We start from the raw sequence: 21,733 nt of genomic DNA on the forward strand, positions 1-21,733 counted from the left end.
GTCTTTAATATATTAGGAACCAACGGTGGAATTCTTCTAGTTTAATTTTTTCATTTTATTATAGAAACTTCGCTTAATATTTTAAATTTCAAATTTAATATACAAGAATTAAAATGATATTTTTGCAGGCTAATGACATTTTTGCAATTTTTTATAATTTTCATGTATAGGAAATTGTTCATTATTTAATCAAATCTTATAGATTAAAAACACAAAGTAATACAAATCTTGTTGATTTTTATTTCATAACTTGAAACAAGCAAAATGCAATTATATCAGAAAGTAAAATTTTCAGTTTCGTAATTCAGGAATAAAATTAATTAACTAAAAAAACACTATATTCTACAAGATCTAAGATTTATTACAAAAACAGCGTTATTTCCCGAATGAAATATCGGAAAAAGGTACATTTTAAGTTTTTATTCAACAAATTTGTTTTCAATCATCAAGCTCAATCATCATCTGTTCTTTCCCGAACTGCGTTGTTCTTTCTTTTCCTGGAAACAGATATTATTTCTAGGTTTTTAAATGTTTAGTAAAAATTAGAAAATCGTTAAACTTTGTCAAATATTGACTCAATAGATTAAAAATAGACACAACACATTAACAAATGCTGTGCATCTATTTGTACAACAACAACAACATAAATAAAGTACACTTCACAGTACACATTTGTGTTGACAAAATTAAGTAGTTTGTTTATTTTGTTTCTCTAACCTGAAGGTGATGACAGGTTTGGCTCCGACCACTTCTCCTAAGCTTTCAATCGTTTTCTCCTGAAATATAGATTTTTAGATTTCCTGACATGTAATTGTACATTGTGCATTGTACCTAGCCTCCCAACCGCATTGGTGCTATCGAAAAAAATTAGTTTTTCAAAAATTTAAATTTTTTTATCCTTCAAATTCAGACTTTTTAAAAAGGGGGAAGAATCAAATCTGAACTTTTAATAAAAAAAATCCATTCTCTCTCCCCCCCCCTCTAAAGAAATGATTAAAATACGAGCAAAAGACATTTTACAAAACACTCGTTTTCTCTGGATTTGAAGTTGCGGATTCAAAGATCAATATATATAAACAACATTGATTACATCGAAAGTGTACTGCAGAATAAACATTGTTTACCTTGAAAGTGTACTGCAGAATAAACCTTGTTTACCTTGAAAGTATACAGCAGAATAAACCTTGTAATAAACCTTGTTTACCTTGAATGTGTACAGCAGAATAAACCTTGTATACCTTGAAAGTGTACTACAGAATAAACCTTGTTTACCTTGATAGTGTACTGCAAAATAAACCTTGTATACCTTGAAAGTGTACTGCAGAAAAAACCTTGTTTACCTTGAAAGTGTACTGCAGAAAAAACCTTGTTTACCTTAAAAGTGTACTGCAGAATTAACCTTGTTTACCTTGAAAGTGTACTGCAGAAAAAACCTTGTTTACCTTAAAAGTGTACTGCAGAATTAACCTTGTTTACCTTGAAAGTGTACTGTCTGTCAGGTGTTGCTTTAATCACAGGCTGTAATCTACCCTCACTAAAAAAAAACTAGATTGTTAAAAGTTAAAATGTTTTTAAAGCAATATTTTTAAGGTAAATGATTAATTAGCAGATTTTAAAACTAGATATTCCATCATGTCCCATTCAAACACATATAGCATCCAGTTTTACCCCTTCTCAGACATTTTATCCCCTCAATATTTTTAAATACGTAAAAACCCATCCCATCCCGTCCCAGCTCCCATTTCCCGTCCCGTCATCGTCCCCGTCTCCGTCATCGTCCCCGTCCCCATCCCATCCCAGTGTACCTATGAGCTGGAAGACCTAAGTCCACGGTGTTTTTAGCTTGAGTTTCTACAGTTTTCCATCCACTTCCACCATATCGATCAGTCTGAACTCAGAATCAAGTAAAACCTCTCATTTCTTACAAAAAAAGATGTTGATAGGTCCAAACTAGAATGTAAAATAGCGCTACTCTACAACGCTATGAGAACTTATTAATTTGATGGGTAAATGCTTAATCCATCAATTTTGTTTATCCATGGAGGGAACGACCAGTGACCACCGTGAGATATACAAGAGGATTTAATTTATCTGCTCTAGATGCAGATAACCGCTTGATCACGGGATTCAAAACACAGGAGCCCCAGGAGTTTATACGAAGAAAAAGTTACAAATAATCTTAAAATTATGAATTGAAAGTGTCGACAGAATTTAAGGTACCCATTATTTAAGAGTTACATGCCAGATTCACAACAGGATCCTTTACATCTTAATATGAGCAATAATGAAGAAGATATCGTCGTTTTTATATCCTTGAATTTTGATAATCGGAAATATCAATTTTAAAATATAAACACATTATATTTTTAGCCATCCTTGACGAGACGAAGGTTTCAAGAGTGTTGTTGTGGTTGAACATACCACTCTATAACTAGAGGCTGATGCTTCTGTGAGGTTTCAAGACTGTTGTCGAGGTTGAACATGCCACTCTATATATAGAGGCTGAAGCTTCTGTAAGGTTTAAAAATAAATATAATTTTATCTCTGCAAATTCAAGATGACAGTGAATTTAATTTGAACTTAACACTACTTTTATATCTATCCATTGATCCCAACAATACAATGGGGAGACAGCTTCACTCTAACAGGGATTTTTAGTCTGAAGAGAGGTTTATCATGACTTTCCTTGATTGGTTCTGGTTCATCTTCTTTCTTCTTTAAATGTAACTTTCTCTGCTCAGTTATCAACTAGAAATAATAATAATAATAACAATGACAATAAAATGACCATCACCATCACCATCATAATAATGATGATAATGATTACAATGATGATAACGATAATAATGATATTTAATATGACAAGGACACTGACAATAATTACAAAACATAATACCTGAGCCTTCTTTGCAATCTTCTGTTCCTTCTTGGTGATATGAACTTCTTGTTCTTCAACAGATACATATCCACCCGGGGGAGCATCCCATCTACTCTCTACAATATTAATATTAGTGACAATATATCCACCAGGGGGAGCATCCCATCTACACTCTACTATATTAATATTAGTGACAATATATCCACCCGGGGAAGCATTCCATCTACTATCTACAATATTAATATTAGTGAAAATATATCCACCCGGGGGAGCATCCCATCTACTCTCTACAATATTAATATTAGTGACAATATATCCACCAGGGGGAGCATCCCATCTACACTCTACTATATTAATATTAGTGACAATNCCAGGCGCAGGAAGCACCGTCCCGCCCCTGTTCTAACTGGACCTTTAAAACCCTACAATTAGTCCAAGGAGACTGGTGGATTAATATCAGTGACAATTAATCCACCAGGGCCGGGGGAGTATCCCATCTATTCTACAATGTTAGTGACAACATCGTCACAATAAGAGATTCTAAGCTTAATTGCAATTGACCCTTCATGCAAAGATGGCAACGCTCATTTCACATTAGTATGAATGTCTTTTGTCTTATTAATGTTTAAATTCAAAATTCTTGTGAACTGATTTTTTTCAATTGTGGTTTCATTATGAATTTCTCCTACAGGAAACATATTGGAATTTGCAAAGTTAAACTCTGTTAGACCTAGAAAAACGAAAATATCTTCTATATTAATCAGATAAAAGTCGCATTGCAGGGATAACGTTGTGAATCGAAAAAACTTGAGGAAAAAACAAAAAAGCCAATTTCTAACATTTTGTTAATTCATGCATTAAATATTGAGATCTCTCCAAACTCAATCTAAAATTAGTTAAAGATAAAGGTATCAGGGTGAACAAACCTTTTGTAATTGTATTCCAGAAATAAACCGTCCCATCATCACTCCTGGCCTCGTACCACATCTAGTGAGAAATTTCATGTTACTGGACCATTATTAACCTTTATTAATAAATTTTTCAAAATCCAGGCACAGCCTTAATTGTTGCAAATACTACAAAATATATTTTATACTAGCTTGAAGTGCCCGGAGTTGCCCTTGGAATAAAAAACTCGAATTTAAAAAATTCGATAAAAATAATTGATTTTTGAGAAAAAAGATTGAGTTTTTTTTAGCATATGTTCTTATATAGATAACACAAAATAAAGAGTTAACATTGAGAACCAAGAAACAGTGGAATTCTTGTATTCTTTTTTTCTTTTAACGGTTTTATAATTTGCAACTAAACTATATATAAAACAGTGGAATTCATATCTTCTTTTGTTCTTTTAACGGTTTTTATAATTTGCAACTAAACTATACATAAAACAGTGTCATTCATATCTTCTTTTGTTCTTTTAACGGTTTTATAATTTGCAACTAAACTATATATAAAACAGTGGAATTCATATCTTCTTTTGTTCTTTTAACGGTTTTATAATTTGCAACTAAACTATATATAAAACAGTGGAATTCATATCTTCTTTTGTTCTTTTAACGGTTTTAAAATTTGCAACTAAACTATATATAAAACAGTGGAATTCATATCCTCTTTTGTTCTTTTAACGGTTTTATAATTTGCAACTAAACTATACATAAAACAGTGTCCTGAACATTTAGAGCAACAATTGCAAAGTGCAAAATCATTTCTTGAGAAAAGGAAGAAAAGGACGAGATTCGGTATACAATTTCCCCACAAAACACTACATGATATTGATTTAATTTTCTGTTTAATTTAATTATATTTTTTTTACCTTTGGCGGTGCCGGGTTATGCCATTTAGTCCCGGACGAGGAGGCTTTAACCGGGGCAATCACTTTCTACATAAATATACATTTAATGAAGTCAAGATATGTAAAATGGACATCGAGGAATAAACAAGGTAGGGATTTTAACATTCTTCAATTTAAGGTAGCTTTAAAATTTAAGGTAGCTTTAAAATTTAAGATAGCTTTAAAATTTAAGGTAGCTTTAAAATTTAAGGTATCTTTAAAATTTAAGGTATCTTTAAAATTTAAGGTAGCTTTAAAATTTAAGGTATCTTTAAATTTTAAGGTATCTTAAAAATTTAAGGTAGCTTTAAAATTTAAGGTGTCTTTAAAATTTAAGGTATCTTTAAAATTTAAGGTAGCTTTAAAATTTAAGGTATCTTTAAAATTTAAGATAGCTTTAAAATTTAAGGTAGCTTTAAAATTTAAGGTATCTTTAAATTTTAAGGTATTTTTAAAATTTAAGGTAGCTTTAAAATTTAAGGTGTCTTTAAAATTTAAGGTATCTTTAAAATCTAAGGTATCTTTAAAATTTAAGGTAGCTTTAAAATTTAGGGTATCTTTAAAATTTAAGGTAGCTTTAAAATTTAAGGTATCTTTAAAATTTAAGGCTTTAAAATTTAAGATAGCTTTAAAATTTAAGGTATATTTAAAATTTAAGGTAGCTTTAAAATTTAAGGTAGCTTTAAAATTTAAGGTAGCTTTAAAATTTAAGGTAGCTTTGAAATTTAAGATAGCTTTAAAATTTAAGATAGCTTTAAAATTTAAGGTAGCTTTAAAATTTAAGGTAGCTTTAAAATTTTAGGTAGCTTTAAAATTTAAGGTAGCTTTGAAATTTAAGGTAGCTTTAAAATTTAAGATAGCTTTAAAATTTAAGGTAATTTAAAATCTAAGGTAGCTTTAAAAAATAAAATACCATTTCAACCATAGGTAGGGCTTTATACATTACATCAATTTAAGGTAGCTTTAAATTAATAAAATACCATTTCAACCATAATTATGAAGAAATCTTAGAATCTAAGGTGTTCCTAATTTCGCAGAACTCCATTCCTTACATTCTTACATCCCTTTGAGTTGGTCAGGTGGAAACAAAACTAAGATCGTAAATAGAGAGTGAGGACAAATACCCCCCCCCCCCATTAGGAATAAAAAGAAAGACATCCACGGAAGGATAACATTTTTCTTAATTCTCTTATCGTACAGGCCAAAATAGATTGTGTTCAGTTACAGGGCAGACGTTAAAGAAAATAATCACAATTCAAGAATTATAGATTTGGTGTTGGCTTAATTTATACCAGAATAGAACCTACAAATGATTATGAAATATTCCAGGATAAATAAAAACCTTTTGAAACACTCTTAGTTCTCAATTTTTCCAACATAAATCCAGACTGCTACAAAAATTTGCATACATTTTCTAGACTGGGTCGAATTTGAAGCGTCGCATCGCCTAGGTCTTTGATTTTACCTCGTAATTTCTTTATATACTTTTTTGTAGCGCAATACATGATCACTTTAAAACTTTAGAGCACTTGCTCTAGCTTTAGGTTTGAGAACTAATTACCAAAATTCTCTTCCATTTTTGTGCGAGACCTAAAAGCTGCAACTTTTGAAATATCAGAAACATTGAAAAACTTTTGAAATCCGGAACCTTCTCATATTTGTTTTGATATTTTTACCTCCTTATCCTCCCTCTCCTCTCCTGCCTTCAGCATATGTTCGAACTTCAGATGTTTTGGTTCAGGTTCTCCGGGCAACCGGGGTCCTAGAACCAATTAATTAATCATACTCTGGTCCTAGAACCAATCAATACTTCATACTCTGGTCCTAGAACCATCAATTATTCATACTATGGTCCTAGAACCAATCAATAATTCATACTCTGGTCCTCAAACCAATAAATTATTCATACTTTGGTAATAGAATCAATCAATTCTTCATACTCTGGTCCTAGAACCAATCAATTACTCTGGTCCTAAAACCAACCAATCAGTTAATCCTGGTCCTAGAACCAATTAGTTAATCATACTCTGGTCCTAGAACCAAGCAATCAATTAATCCATTCCAGGTCAAAATCAAACAGTTGTCACAATTTTTATTATGATTTTGAAACAAATTTATCTGATTTTGACATTTTATTAATTTTAAAATGAAAAAAAATTAAATTTTAGCAGAGTACCGGGAACAAAAGTTACAAAATTGACTCACCAACTTCGTTCGATTTCCTGATATTTTCATACTTAGCATCAACATCAGGAAGATCCTGATAAAAAAAAACAAATATTAATGAATTGTAAGCGTAATTTCAAGTGACCTTCCATGCAAAGATGGCAATGCCCGATTCAAACGCTTTGTTTGCGCAAGTATTAAAAACATATCAATGTAAATAATTCAAGAAAAATTACTTGCACAATGCACATTATACTTTAGGAAAATAATGCAGAAATTTTTAGAACTAAACATTTATCAGCCTAAAAAACGACAATATCTTCCATATTATTGATCAGAAAAAGGTTTCAAGGGTACCGTTGAGAATCGGGCATTGCCATTTGTTACAGTGTGCATAGTGGCTCACTTGAAATTACGCTTACAGTCCCTTTAAATGTTCTTCCTGAGCTGTAGGCCGATACTAATACAAAAGGCCCGATAGTGCTGAAATGGCAAAGTATTGAAAATGTCAAGATGTTCATGCTCATCTGGTGATATCACGGTGGGCGTCCTTTCATTATATTTACTTTCTTTAGATCTGTTCAGAAATGAGATTTTTAATTTTTTAGAACTACTTTACAGGAAGGTAAGGGAATTTTACTTTACCAAGGTTCCCAAGACAAATTTTGTCTACAAAACATCCAGAGCGCAGTGAGAGATATTTTTAAGCAACATTGGTCGAGGGAACCCGTGGTTAAATAAAATTTTTATTGTCGGAAAAGTAGTTGTACACAATTTTATCGTCTTTTAAGATGAAAATGCGGCGAATTTTTCCCCGAAAACCAGAGCGGATGGTTATTTTACATAACTGTCTGGTGGGGAAATCATAGGTCGGTAATGTTGGTCCAAAGGTGATAAAAATATTAATCCGATAATTTCTCTACCTCATTATTGTAAAGTTTAGCAGTAAAATCTCTATTTGAAGCAATATCTTTCTTCTTGTAATCTCTAAACCATAATAAAATTATTCTTTTTATCAATTTAACATCTTCATATTTAATTGGATTGTCTGCTTATTTTTTTCAATCCAATTAACGTCATATCGTCCAAACCGAGAAGGCTCAACATCATTTTACGGAACCTCGCAGGCTTGCATGACCCCAGGAAACTAACTCGCATGACCCCAGGAAACTACCTTTCATGACCCCAGGAAACTAACTCGCATGACCCCAGGAAACTACCTCGCATGACCCCAGGAAACTAGTAGAAATTAGAAAATATTTGCTACAAAAATCCAAGCCATAATTAAATGCTATAAAATGCAATAAAAAGATGAAACAATTGTCAGAAATTTTTTATTTTTTATTTCGTTGAAATCATTTATTATTATTTCCTAAGAGCAGCTTCCTCCATCTTCTTCAGCCAATGAGATTCATCCTTAGCAACCTTAACAGAAACAAAGAGAGTTGGACATAATTCAGCCAATGAGAGGTTCAGCTGCAGATAACAATCAGAAGCAACTAAAATTCTAATTTCGACCAACCCAATGAGACATCACAGAATTTAGAGTTAGACATTCAAAAGTTCCCAGCTCTGATCTTGTTAAGTTATTGATGTAAATCAGAAGTTTATGAATGGTTATCAAGTTTAATTGCTTCAGCAAAGTGCTATCCCAATTAAAAGTTTCGCCCTCTGGATAAACATATTGTAAATAACATTTACCTTGACATCTTGGATCTGTTTTCTTCTGATTTCAGATAGTTTCTCCTCAACGCTCTGCTTGTGTCGTCTGTAATAAGACATTTATTTACCAAGTTTTACACATTCAACAATTGAAAATAAAAAAGGCGTCTTAAGGGGTGTTAACAAAATTTAAAGTGACGTGCTCCCAACTAAATAAAGGGCCATTTGGTACATTGAGAAATTTTATAAGATCTTTCAGAAGTCTGATAAATAGGAGAGGTGAGTGCTGTATTGTTGAAAAGAAAAGCAATGAAGGGTTTAAAGGGATTTTTTAAGTTAAAAGGTTTTAAGGTAAGCGTAATTTCAAGTAACCCTCCACGCAAAGATGGCAATGCCCGATTTACAGCGGCACTTTTAAAAGCTTATTCTTATCATGCATGAATTAATATCCAGGTTTTTTTTACGATTTATTTTTATTTGCGGTTTTCGGCGAAAGTGACTTGTGCATTTCTTGCTTATAACAAGCAATGAAGAAACTTCCGGAGATAAATACTTGTTGAGTCGGATAAACGACGGTATCTTGCACATTTTTGATCAAAAATCAAGGTTTCAGGAGAACCGTCGAAAATCGGGCATTGCCATCTTTGCATGGAGGTTCACTTCAAACTGCTTACAGTCCCTTTAAGATGATCTTAAAGTTTACTTACGTTCCATTTTCATGAATCTGTCTTGAGACAGGATTGTCGGAAACCCAGCATTTGCAGTACTTGCAGAACCAGTTCTCATTACTCTTCCAGTACTCAGTCATTTTATCTGCAATACAGTACACCGATAGTTCATGAGTACAACTATGTACATTGTATACAATGACGCCAGTGTTTCAACAAATACAAATCATTATCAAAATAATTCGAGGAATAATTTCAGCATAACAATAGTAATATTGATAATGAAAAACTGACAAAAAGTTCAGAATGTATCAAAATATTATTCTTTGTTTTATGTACAGTGTACATCTAAATTATCGAACCTTAACAAGTTGTTGTACATAATTTAGTTTACATGCTTAAAACGGTGCAAATACAGAGAAAAAAAATTGTTGAAATTTAACAAAAAGCAAATTAAACAAATAACTATTGTAACAATACAAAAAAGTTGAAACGGAAAGTGGTAGAAATAATTTATAGAAATAGTAAAAAACTCTTCTCTGTCGTCTGGTGGCCAAAACCAAAACCTAAAAAATAAAACTTTAAATAATTAAAGTTCCAAACTTCACGGTCTACTCAGTACAATATATAAATATATAGTAAATTGTGTAAAATTAACATCTTAATTATCCTTCAGAATCACCTCTAATCCAGTAGCAATTATTATTCTAAACTTTCTAGACTACAAGGTATCTAAGCTTTATCCTACCTACGCTGTATCTTGGATACAAGATATATTACGTATACTCTATCCTGAATAGGTATCAATAGTTAAGCTCTCAACCTATGCTGTATCCTGGATACAAGATATCCTACCTATACTTTATCCTGGATACAAGATATCCTACCTATGCTCTGTCCTGGATACAAGATATCCTACCTATGCTTTATCCTGGATATAAGATATCCTACCTATACTCTATCCTGGATACAAGATATCCTACCTATGCTCTATCCTGGATGAACGGATGAGAAAGACACTGGTTTAAACTAATCCTCTTTGCAGGATCCAGGAGATGAATCTTCTCCAAGAAGTCTGTTAACTGTTTTATCTGAAATAAAGAAATAATCACTTTTGTTGATGTCGCAATTACAGCCTTTGTGTCAGAAAATTGAACTGAAGTCGTTTAATATACCGGACACCTGCGCTTTAGGAAAACACATTTTTAACAGTAAAAAAAACACTTCCTGGGACTCTTGACGTAGTTCTAGAAAACTTCTATTTTTAGAGGGGTATGCCTGAATCACCACGATACCCAATAAACCTTTGTCCGATCAATAATATTGAAGAAATCGTCATTCGTCGCGCTTAAAAAGTAGATAAACCAGAGTTGAAATAATAAAAGTTTTAGAAAAGAAAAACATGGATATCTTATTCATACTAACTCAGAAAAAGCTATCACAGGTATCGTTGTGAATCGGACATGCCACTCTATAAATGGGATCATCTTCTCCTCACCTTTCGGAGTTGATCTTCAGGCAGCTTATTCCCTCCGGTGAGCTCTGAGTCTAAATGCCGTGTCTTGTTCACAACCGGCATATTCACGATCTTCTCACGTTGTGTTACCTAAGCATATTTCCGTCAGAGAAGAGTTCAGCTGCGTACAGTGGGACCCATAAAGCTGTGGAGTATGAAGACGGAATTTATGCAAAATTATGTGTATTTGATGTTATTATAAAGCAAGTAGTTTTTAAGAAGTAGCTTGAAATGGGTTTGTGTCCATCTTTTTTTGATTGTTAAAAAATAAATAAAAAACAGATAAACTAGTTTTGGTTACAAATAAAAAAATTTGGAGAAACCATCAAATCTAAAAAAATGTTAAAGATTTGATGATACTCTTACCTTGTCTATATCATGGTAGAGGAAACAGCAGTTCTGATCAAAATGTAGATCTTTGAATTGTCCTTTCCTAAATATGAAAACTTGAAATAAACCCCCCCTTACAAAAGCCTATTGTTGCGCCCGGGATCCGTGTAATAAGGAGAAGAAAATTTAATTCGTTTCAAACTATGAGAGTAAACGCAAGTAGAATACAGTTTATAATTTATAGTTAACAATTTTTTTTAACAAACCCGTCTCCCAACCTTCATTTGATACTTGCTTTTAGATTTCCTAAACTAAGAGTAAAAAATTTCTAAAAGCTGAAAAAAAACACAAACGTAGACTAATAAAGAAAAATAGTTTCAAGTATTTCCCTGATGATCTTGTTCGGTATCTTCCCCTTGAAGTCCATGAACAGCTTCAGCATATGATTGTTCGTTGTTCCAGGAAACATTATTTTACCTAATTAAAAAATAGTGATTAAATTAGCAAAATATTAATATTACGATAATTAAATAATTGTTTAATTGGTTTAATTGGTGTGATTATGTTTATATATCACGGGTGTGATAATTTAAAACATCTCTTTTCCGACTTCATTGGCCGTTCAGGAATTCCGCCAGTTTTTGAAAATGTTCAGGTTTCCAGCACTTTTGATTTCATATGGAATATTATTCCATATATTGATAACTCTTGCACTAAAAAAGTTTCTTTGTATTTCGGTGTGCACAACAGGTAATTTCAGATTCAAAGGATCACTGGACATTCTGGTTTGTCTTTCATTTTCACCAGGTACATAGGCTGAGCTAAACCAGTTGTTTTTATCCACATGATCATGTCCATGAAGGATTTTCCAGACTTGAATCATATCTCCCCTCTTCCTTCTTTACTCCAGACTAGTGAGTCAGCCAGGGATTCCAGGCTTGTATACAGTATTCCAGGTGGGGCCGTACATAAGTTTTATACAGAGATATCCATACAGTTCATTATTGATGGTGTATCTTGTTAGAACCACGGAAATGTTCTTGGTTTGGATAAAAACAATATCTTAAGATTTCCAGTCAAAACTGGGTTTCTAAACTAGTAGAACAGGAAATCTTGATTTACCTGTACACAGTTCGTATATTGTGGCTCCAGTTGACCAAAGATCAACTTGGAAATCATATTTCATCCCCAGAATAATCTCAGGAGCTCGGTAAAATCTAAAATAATTGCATAAAAAAAATCACATAAAAAAGATTGATAAAAAAAACACTACTTCGACGCAAGCTTAACACTTCCCTTTTTCTGAGTGTAGATACTCTTTCTAGTGTTTCTTTGGAAACCTCGAGTGACTATCTAATAGTAACTATATTAACCTACTTGGGGAAAATGTTTCGAAGAGCTAGACGAGGACTGGGTCGGGACTTTAAACAATCAAAGATAATAAATTTATTTACCTGGAGACTAGATACGGCGTAATTTCCCCCTCGGCCACGTGGGAAGCAGATCCAAAATCAGCAAGTTTTAGGAGAAGTTTCGATTCGTTCACCAGAATGTTGTCAGGTTTTATATCTACGATAATAATTATTTACAACTACTTTACAGGGAAGTTAAGGGATTATTACTTTACCAAGGGTTCCCACGGTCGAGGGTACCCGTACACATGGTCAAGTAAAATTTTTTAATTCCCGAAAAAGTAGTAGTACACAATTTCACCGAAAACTTCGCAGAGCGGGTCGTTATTTTTCTTAATAGTCCCAAGGGACGTAAAGTTACTTAAAGTCCCTTTGATAGGGGAATCAATCATATGTCGATAACAGTGGTCAACGGGCGGTAAAAAATTATTTAATTTGATTTTTTTTGGAAAAATAAGTTTTTAATCTGATTTTAAGTATCCACAAGCGTAATTATTTTTTTACTGCCGAATTCGAACTTTTTGGGAAAATAAATAACTGTTTTGGGAACAAATAGGAGATATTTGGAGAAAAATATAATAAAAATATTTGGGGTATGAAACGTATGAAAAACAGGAAACTAAAAAAATGTCCGGTTTTTGTGTGGAATGCTGTGAGTCAGCTTGTAAAATCAAATCTGTATATTTTCTAAAAATGTTACCAGCGTGAATAATGTTGGATTTCTTCATTATCTTCAATGCCAAAAGAAGCTGTTGGGCGTATGATCTAAATAAGGGTAAATAAAAAACTCTTGATTCCAGCATAAAAAATAAAGATAATTCGTTATTTATTAATCAATAACTAAGGATTTTGTTAGATTAACCCATAAATAAGGAATATGAGAGCTTAATCCATAAATATCAAATATTTTTAGAATTGCGAGATTAATCCATAAATGAGGATTATGAGTTATTAATCCTAAAATAAGGAGTCTCAGAGATTTATCCACAAACAAGGATTATGCGAGATTAATCCACAAATAAATAAGGATTATGAAAGATTAATCTATAAATAAGGATTAAGAGAGCTTAATCCTTAAATAAGGACTATGAGAGATTAATCCGTTAAAAAAGGATTAAGAGATATTAAACCATACATGGGGATTAAGAGAGATTCATTCTTTAAAATCTTATTTCTTTGATTGAAAATCTTATTTCTTTGATTGAGTACTCATAGAGCATGACTCACCGAACAGCTTTAATGTGAAGTCCGACATTCTTCCCGTACTTCTTCAGCACCTCCCTCAGGTTCATGGCCAGAGGCTCAAACACCATGCACAAGTGGTTCTTGTGGAAGAAGTGTCTAAATTCATTTAGCATTGGAATACAATTTAATTTATTTCCTGACTTACGTTATTGATTTGATTTATACAAAAAAAATCTGAATGAGTTTGAAAATTATGAAAAAAATTCTCTAATCTTTTTCAAAAAATGTATTAAAGAAAATTTTAGAACCGGTGCAAGGTGGATTAAGCATTTTCATGAAAAAGTGCCAAATTGTTTCACCCATAATATTACCTGAACAGTCGGATACAATGGTATTTATCGTCGGCGTCCGTATCATTAACTCGTCGTAACAGTTCCATCTCCTGATTAATCAAATCAATCAATCAATCTCTTAATCAATCCTTCAATCAATCAACAAATTAACCAATCAGTTAGTCAATCGATCAAGCATTCCATCAAAATCTTTAATAAAATACAACTAAGTGTTTAATAGTTTGAAAAATTAGGGGGGGGGGCACCGTCTGTAAAACAAATCTTTAACATTCTCCGGTCAAATCAAATCAAATCAAATCAAATCAAATCAAATCAAATCAAATCAAATCAAATCAAATCAAATCAAATCAAATCAAATCAAATCAAATCAAATCAAAGCAATCAATTAATCAATAAATAAGGGATAAGTAAGGATTACATACCTTCAGACCAGATTTGTGCATGATCTCGTTATTCCTGATAATCTTGATTGCCACCTCTTGTTTACCACGCACACTGTCACGTGCTCTAAACAGCAACAATAATAAAAATAATAAAAAGAAAATTTGCAAGAAAGAAAATTTAATTCATTGTAATTCAAGCGTCAACTGGATCCACATTTTTAAATAATGCAAAAAAACATTTAAGATCTTTTCAATCCTTTCCAAAATCTCCAAAATCAATTTTCAGAGTAATTGAATGGATCAGTGCATAGATCAAGATCAACACAAAACGAGCCGACATCCCGGGAGCAGAAATAACACGGATCCGGATCCTAAAAACTGGTGCCCGGATATGAACTCCTACCTCACTACGTTACTGAAGACCCCCTGACCAGTATACCCGAATACATTGTACCGCCCATCCAAGGTCTCACCTAAAACACGCAAAATTAGAACAAAAATTGAGAATTAAAACTTGAGTATCCCACACTATGAACTCTCCTTGAAAGTATTAAATCTTCTCCCTTAAATATCATTTTACTCCAGTCAATTGTTTTCGGAGATAAAGTAAAGAATTTTGGGTAAACATTTTCAGAAACAAAAAATATGCCGAAATAATTTCAATATTGTATTCTCACTCTTTTCCTCAAAACTATTTGCCTCTGTAGTTATCTAAATTTTAATGACAAATGAAATCAAAAAAAAAAAAAAAATTATTAGTAAATATGGATCAGATGAATATGAAAAGCATTTAAGAAAAAAAGCAGAGTAAAAAAATCTAATGGATCAATTCTAGATTTAAAAAATAATGAACATTTACCAATTCTAACCCTGTAGTAACCTTCGGCGTCGTCCCAGTTATCCGTCAGGTTGGGATTCTCGGTATTCTAGATCAATCAATGAGTCAATGAATCAAAGAGAAGGAATCAATGAATCAATCAATTGTTCTGTAAAAGTTAATGCCCTCCTGTCGAAGTACTAAATTCAATCAATCAATCAAGTACATTCTACCTGATTCTGTATTAGTTTATGCCCTCCTCTCGGATTACTAAACTCAGTCAATCAATTAAAACATCAATCAATTAAATCAATAAATTAATTACTCGATCAATCAAACAAAACACCAACCAATCAATTAATTACTAATCAACCTTGTACTGTATAAGTTTTACCCTCCTGTCGAAATACTAAAGCCAATCAATCAATCAATACATAAATATATCAATCAATCAATCAATATTTTACCTGGTTTTGAATAAGTTTATGCCCTCCTGTCGGAGTACTGAATTCATCTGCAAACATATCTTCAGAAAACATATCAACAGCCTTCTCCTCTACAACAGGCTAAAACAAAACAAGATAGAGATACAGGAACTAAAGAAATTATTTCTTAGGTAAATTTTATCTTCCAGAACTCTTTTTATAAGTCAACATTTAAATCAGGTCAGACGTTCTACGATTATCATAATAATTTCCCTCAAAAAGAAAAGATGAGAAAAAAGAGACAACAGACAGACAGAGTGACACACATAAAGATTAATTGATAATTGCCAACTCTCCTAGCTTATTGAACAAAATCTATCTTCGTCATGGAACAAACCATGACAAATTTTTACTTCAAGTTTGAAGAGAGATTATCAGACAGACAGAGGGATTAACAAAGAAAAGTACATATCTTATAACCTAGACTACTATATTAGCAGATCGACCGTGGAAGTTTTTCTTCATCATCAACAGACAAATCAATCCTGACAATGTTTTATTTGATTAATTGATTAAATACCTTGTTCTCATCTAAAAGTTCATCTGGATGATCTTCATTCTTCTCCTTCTCATCCTGCTCATCCTCCGATTCAGAACTACTTCCCTTCTTCTTCTTCTTCTTCTTCTTTTTCTTGTTCTTTTTATGTTTTTTCCTCTTCTCATCTCCACTCGAACTCTCGGACGATCTTCGTCTTTTCCTCGTTTCTTCTTCACTGCCACTCCTTTCCTTCCTCTTCCTCTCCTCCACCTCCTTCTTCTCCAGCTCATTCTTCCTGTTCAGCGCCTCCTTCTCCTTCTTCTCCCACTCTATCTCCTGCAGACTTTGAACAATCTTGACTTCTGGAGGAGTCACAGCTCGGGGGGCGGGAACAACCTGAATGGAAGCTAATAATTATGAGCATTGTTAAGTCTTCGTGGTTAAAATTGTGAAAAACAAAAAATAAAAGAAATCATGAAGTTTGAAAATGGTAGCTGATAGCAATAATTAAACTAACATGGTTTAGTAAGCCCTCTGCCACCGATTTTGGGGAATCGAACCCACCCCTAAGAGATAGGGGAAAGCTATCAGAGCCACCTTGTCCAAAATATCCCCCCCATGGTCATGGAATTTATTCCAAAATTGACCTCTGTTCAAATCACTGCACAGCAGGTGCGAAACATTGAATTTCTTTTTAAGATTAAATTGGTCTTTGTGATCAAGTAATAAGTCAATGATAATTATGGTCAATAGTCATAGACAAAGACACGTTTCCGGTAAAGTTAAATATTGGCAGCCATACATATGTTGATTGCAATAATACCTTGTCAGACTGTAATTTCTTTAACAGCTCTTCTCTTTCTTTTCTTCTCTTTTCAATGATCGCCTCCTCATCCTACAACAAAATTATTGGTTTTAACAGTCCTTCAAATATATTTCTTGAACTTAACGGGAAAGAAACCGAAATGTATGTGGTATGTCTGATTCACAATGATACCTCTTTAAAGCTTCGTATGATCAAGAATGATTATAAGAGTGAATGATATACAGTACATGTTTATCTTTGTTTATCTTTTTTAATTGCAATTCTCTATAGAAGTGACTTGCTGTTCTTGATACAGAAACCAAAGAGGAATTGATCAAAATTGCACATTTTTAGAATTTCGTGAAAAAATGTTAATAATAGTAACGAAATTAAATTTGCGTAAAGAGATTAAAGTTGAAATCAATTCTCTTCTCTTACCATTTCATCACTTTCAATATCAATATCCAACTCTTCTGATGAACTTTCAGGTTTTACCTCTTCCTTTCCCTAAACAGTAACAGTAACAGTAACAGTAACAGTAACAGTAACAGTAACAGTAACAGTAACAGTAACAGTAACAGTAACAGTAACAGTAACAGTAACAGTAACAATATACTTAGCTTAAGTACATATACTTGGCTTTAGAAAAATAGATCATTACCTTGCCATCTCTATCCATATCACCGTCACGGCGATCCCTGTCACGCCGATCATAATTATCCCGACGATCTCTGTCTCTACCCCTGCAAAAAAGATCATTTTGTAAGTCATAATAAACTTAAGGATATTTGTTCAAAATAATTTTTTTCTTAAACATATTAATTCATTATCCCTTCATCTTTGCAGGAAATTATAAAACTGTCAAATCAAAAATAAAAACAACAGTTTAATGAAGAAAAACTTGACTAAGTGAAATATCTAATAAATTAGTAAAAAGGTCAGTTTAACCGAGTAAAACAGCAAGATTAATTAGAAAAAACGTCAGATTACAAAAGAAAACATCAGATTAATTAATCAAAATGTCAGTTTAACTAAGAAAAATACCAGATTACCGAAGAAAAACATAAGATTGATCACAGAAAACATCAGAATAAAGAATAACATCAGGTTAATATTAAAAAAGTAAAATTGTTTGTTGCTCCATTACCTATCTCTCCTGTTCCTATCATACTCTGTTCTGAACCTATCCCTGCCATCCCTCCCGTCCCTGATATCCCTCCTGTCCCTGTCCCTCCTGTCCTCGTCCCTGTTCCTTCTTCTGTCCTTATCCCGTCCAACCTTCCACTTCTCTCGGAGTCTGTCCTTGTTCGGATTATGCCTGGAGTGCTGTTTATCCCGTCTCCTAAATATGGAACAACATTACAAAAATTTTTGAATGGAAAGAATGAACTTCAAACATTATCTTCTCGGGTGAGCGAAATCAACTAATTTGGGTTTCCACATTTTCCATATTTGTTCAGATTCAAGATTTCGTGAATTAGGGAAATTCTAGTTCAAATCCAGAACTCTAAGGGCCACTCACTCTAACTTTAGAACTGAAAAAAGAAATAAACTTGTTCTAAATGGAAGGGGGGGGGGGAATAAAATCTTACAAGTAATATAAACTCCTGAGGGAGAGAGAAAAGAAAATGACCTGTCCATCTGTATTAAATGCTCAACGTCGGAATCACTCTTAATCTCAACACACTCAGGTTCCTCATCACTATGGATAGATACACACTCGTGTTCAACCTTAATAATAACAATCGATCAATCAATCAATCAGCAAGTCATTCATCCAATCAATCAATTATCAATCAATAATTTAGTTAGTCAATCAATCAATCAGTAAATTAATCAATCGATCAACCAATCAGTCCATCAATCAATCAGTCGATCAGTCAGTCAGTCAGTCAGTCAGTCAGTCAGTCAGTCAGTCAGTCAATCAATCTATCAAGACCAAGACCAAGACCAAGACCAAGATCAAAACCAGACCTTACCTTTTCTGGTTGAGGAAGAGGGTTAGCTCCATCGTTGTTCTCCAGCTCAGTATCTGATATTCCTACAAGATACAGCATAAGTAAAGGAACTAAATACTTGACAGAATCTGTTATTTTCGAATCCCAATATCTTTGCAACCTGATGGGATAGAAATTTATATTTCTAACATGTCCCATTTGAAATATGAGAGCATCTGGTTGAAAATATATAGATTAGAATATTAGATTTTGTGAAAAGTAATCAGTTCCTTTACTAAAAATTAAGACACGGATTTCATTCGACCAAATTGGTAGCTGAATATGCATGCAGTTGATGGAGGGGGTAGCGGAGGGTGTCTTACCTTCAATGCCCTCGAGTCCAAGCTTTCTTTGAATGATTTCTTTTTGTTTCATCAACTCCTCTGGATTTTATTTATTCTTTGATATTGTAAATCAAACAACCACAGAAAAAGCTGAATAAATGAAAAGTAATAAATGAAAAGTAATGGATGAGATTGTTAAAATCCCTCCATCGACTCGGCTATATAGTTTTCAGAAAAATAGAAAAAATAATTTTCGGGGATCTGGAAAAAAATTATAATTTTCGGGGATCTGGAAAAAAATTGTTTTATTTCCCCCCAAAAATATTATTCAGCTAAAGAAAATGGGGGATGGGATAATTTTTTAAGAAAAATATACACCCCTGGTCTTGAGAAATAAAGAAAAATGTAAAATTCCTAAATTTAAATTTTCTTCAATTTCCTCCAGCATTGTGTTTATGTCAAGATCAGAAGAGTCTACGTCGTTTCCCTGAAAAAACATTCAATCACTGAAAAAGGATGGAACGATCGATTTATGAATAAATGATGAAAAAGGATGGAACGATCGATTAATGAATAAATGATGAAAAATGATGGAACGATCGATTAATGAATAAATGATATAAAAGGATGAAACGATCAATTAATGAATAAATGATGAAAAAGGATGGAACGATCAATTAATGAATACATTATGAAAACAGAAAAAGGATGGAACGCTCGATTTATGAATAAATGATGTAAAAGGATGGAACGATCAATTAATGAATAAATGATGAAAAAGGATGGAACGATCGATTAATGAATACATTATGAAAAAGGATGGAACGATCAATTAATGAATAAATGATGAAAAAGGATGAAACGATCGATTAATGAATAAATGATGTATAAGGATGGAACGATCGATTAATGAATAAATGATGAAAAAAGGCATGAATTCAAGTAGTTCTAAAAGGATAAATGAATGTAAAAAATAATAAATGACTAAAAAACAAATAAAAGACTGGTAAGGATTGATTGAAAGATAAATGAAAGAAAAGATGGATAATTGTAATAATAAATCAAAAAAACTAGGATGGGAGGTAAGATCAATTAGTATCGAAGGAGTAAAAAACCAATCTGTTCACAAATAAAAATATCAATAAACTAATCAAGTTAGCAGTCAATAAATCAACAAGACCACGTTGAAAAATGATCCTCTACGAAAATTAATTAAAAATATTTATTATTAGTATTATCAAATAATATGGTTATTTTTGTATAGAGTTAAGAGGGATATGTAAAATATTGAAATATATTTTCTCTGAGTTCCTTCAAGTTTTTTTTTTCCCCGAAGCAGTCGAAACTCTCTACCAACAAGGGAATAATTGAAACATTTATTTTCCTTCACCTTTTCCTCGTTTTCATCATCATCGTCATCGTCATCGTCTCGATCTGAAATTAATTCTCGATTATAATTCATATTTTTCAATAACTTATCTAATTAATTTTTTTTTAAAGATTTAGATAAAGTTTACAAAAAAATAGAATATGAAGCCAATTGGAAATAAAGTTTCGGATAACAAATAAACGAGAAAGCACATTTTCTCTTGGTTTCTGCTTCTCAATTAATTTAACATGGTGTAGCTGTAAAATACATTTGCACAACAATTAAGCATTAAATAATAAATCAAAATTGAGAAAAAAAGTCTAACCTTCCACGAGACCCCAAGCTTTCTTCTTTTCTGCCTGAATTCCACTTTCGGAACTAAAACAAAAGTACATAGTCTTTGTTTTTATAAAATATACGANGATGCTAAAACCTTCCCACCTGCTTGAGCTGGTTGATTTCCTTCTCTTCTTCTGCTTCTTTTTCTTCTTCTTTTTACTCTTCTTGGATTTTTTCTTACGCCTAAATTATTATAAAAATTCCAACATAATTCCAACCATCTTTCATTACATATACATTTTTTTGGGGGGAGGGGAAGTTGACTTCGACTGTGAACAATTTCAGGAAAATTGAACTATTCGATATCTACTGGCAAGATTTCCCTCATTGAAGTACTTGTAAAATTCCCTAAACTTAGCAACAAAAAAACCAAGAAAAATATTCATAATAAACAAGAGTAAAATATTAAACTTAATGGGGGGGGGGGGGGATTTTTCAAGACAAACTATCTGCAGGCTAATTACTTCAATCAAAGCATGCAACATTAGCATTCAACATTTGAACAATATCAAGTGAATTAGACTCGTGGAATAATATCGAGCTGAACGGCATAACAATGAAATAAAATATAAAAAATATAAACTACCTTTCTGATCTGGATCTTGATCTTGAACTGTCGGAGGAGGATTCATCTCTCTTCTTCTTTTTCTTCTTCTCCTTCCTCTTTTTCCTCCGTTTATCCTCCTCGGAGGAGCTAGAAGAGGACAGGGAGGTTTCTTCCTCCGAAGATGAAGTGTCTGACATGATTTACTGAAATTACATTTCTCTGATA

At 32.6% G+C, this 21,733-nt stretch overlaps 2 protein-coding genes across 2 annotated transcripts; both read right to left on the minus strand.

The window, feature by feature from the left end:
- Positions 1-220: 220 nt before the first annotated feature.
- On the minus strand, positions 221-9,350 carry LOC111715374 (WW domain-binding protein 4). Its single transcript, XM_023490684.1, has 14 exons — positions 9,248-9,350; positions 8,580-8,646; positions 8,251-8,303; positions 7,802-7,865; positions 6,918-6,972; positions 6,389-6,474; positions 4,695-4,760; positions 3,805-3,865; positions 2,897-2,994; positions 2,686-2,748; positions 1,806-1,888; positions 1,477-1,534; positions 718-776; positions 221-497 (listed from the first exon to the last, which is right to left on the minus strand). The coding sequence occupies exons 1-14, from the start codon at positions 9,346-9,348 to the stop codon at positions 452-454; spliced, it is 960 nt and encodes a 319-aa protein (XP_023346452.1). The 5' UTR covers positions 9,349-9,350; the 3' UTR covers positions 221-451.
- Positions 9,351-9,352: 2 nt separating this feature from the next.
- LOC111715373 (serine/threonine-protein kinase prp4) lies at positions 9,353-21,733 on the minus strand. The gene is made up of 27 exons (XM_023490683.1): positions 21,548-21,733; positions 21,064-21,144; positions 20,948-21,000; positions 20,644-20,687; positions 19,668-19,740; positions 19,293-19,352; positions 18,952-19,013; positions 18,606-18,703; positions 18,120-18,314; positions 17,634-17,715; positions 17,411-17,479; positions 16,991-17,062; positions 16,210-16,563; positions 15,672-15,770; positions 15,247-15,313; positions 14,791-14,860; positions 14,427-14,511; positions 14,023-14,093; positions 13,694-13,807; positions 13,167-13,231; positions 12,509-12,623; positions 12,177-12,271; positions 11,444-11,531; positions 11,091-11,157; positions 10,707-10,814; positions 10,192-10,299; positions 9,353-9,774 (listed from the first exon to the last, which is right to left on the minus strand). Exons 1-26 carry the CDS (start codon positions 21,703-21,705, stop codon positions 10,192-10,194), a joined length of 2,553 nt encoding a protein of 850 aa, XP_023346451.1. The 5' UTR covers positions 21,706-21,733; the 3' UTR covers positions 9,353-9,774.

Source organism: Eurytemora carolleeae, unplaced genomic scaffold (assembly GCF_000591075.1).
Source record: "Eurytemora carolleeae unplaced genomic scaffold, Eaff_2.0 scaffold1773, whole genome shotgun sequence".
Taxonomy (NCBI): Eukaryota; Metazoa; Arthropoda; class Copepoda; order Calanoida; family Temoridae; genus Eurytemora; species Eurytemora carolleeae.

Excerpts from the sequence above, each read along its gene's own strand:
- LOC111715374 (XM_023490684.1), bottom strand. The coding sequence starts at position 9,348 with ATGACTGAGTACTGGAAGAGTAATGAGAACTGGTTCTGCAAGTACTGC. Across the intron at positions 1,889-2,685 it reads ATGAACCAGAACCAATCAAG|ACTGATCGATATGGTGGAAG; the intron begins GAAAGTCATGAT and ends TTCTGAGTTCAG. Across the intron at positions 498-717 it reads AAACCTGTCATCACCTTCAG|GAAAAGAAAGAACAACGCAG; the intron begins GTTAGAGAAACA and ends ATCTGTTTCCAG.
- LOC111715373 (XM_023490683.1), bottom strand. The coding sequence starts at position 21,705 with ATGTCAGACACTTCATCTTCGGAGGAAGAAACCTCCCTGTCCTCTTCT. Across the intron at positions 20,688-20,947 it reads AGCTTGGGGTCTCGTGGAAG|ATCGAGACGATGACGATGAC; the intron begins GTTAGACTTTTT and ends AATTAATTTCAG. Across the intron at positions 15,771-16,209 it reads AACTTTTAGATGAGAACAAG|CCTGTTGTAGAGGAGAAGGC; the intron begins GTATTTAATCAA and ends GTTTTGTTTTAG.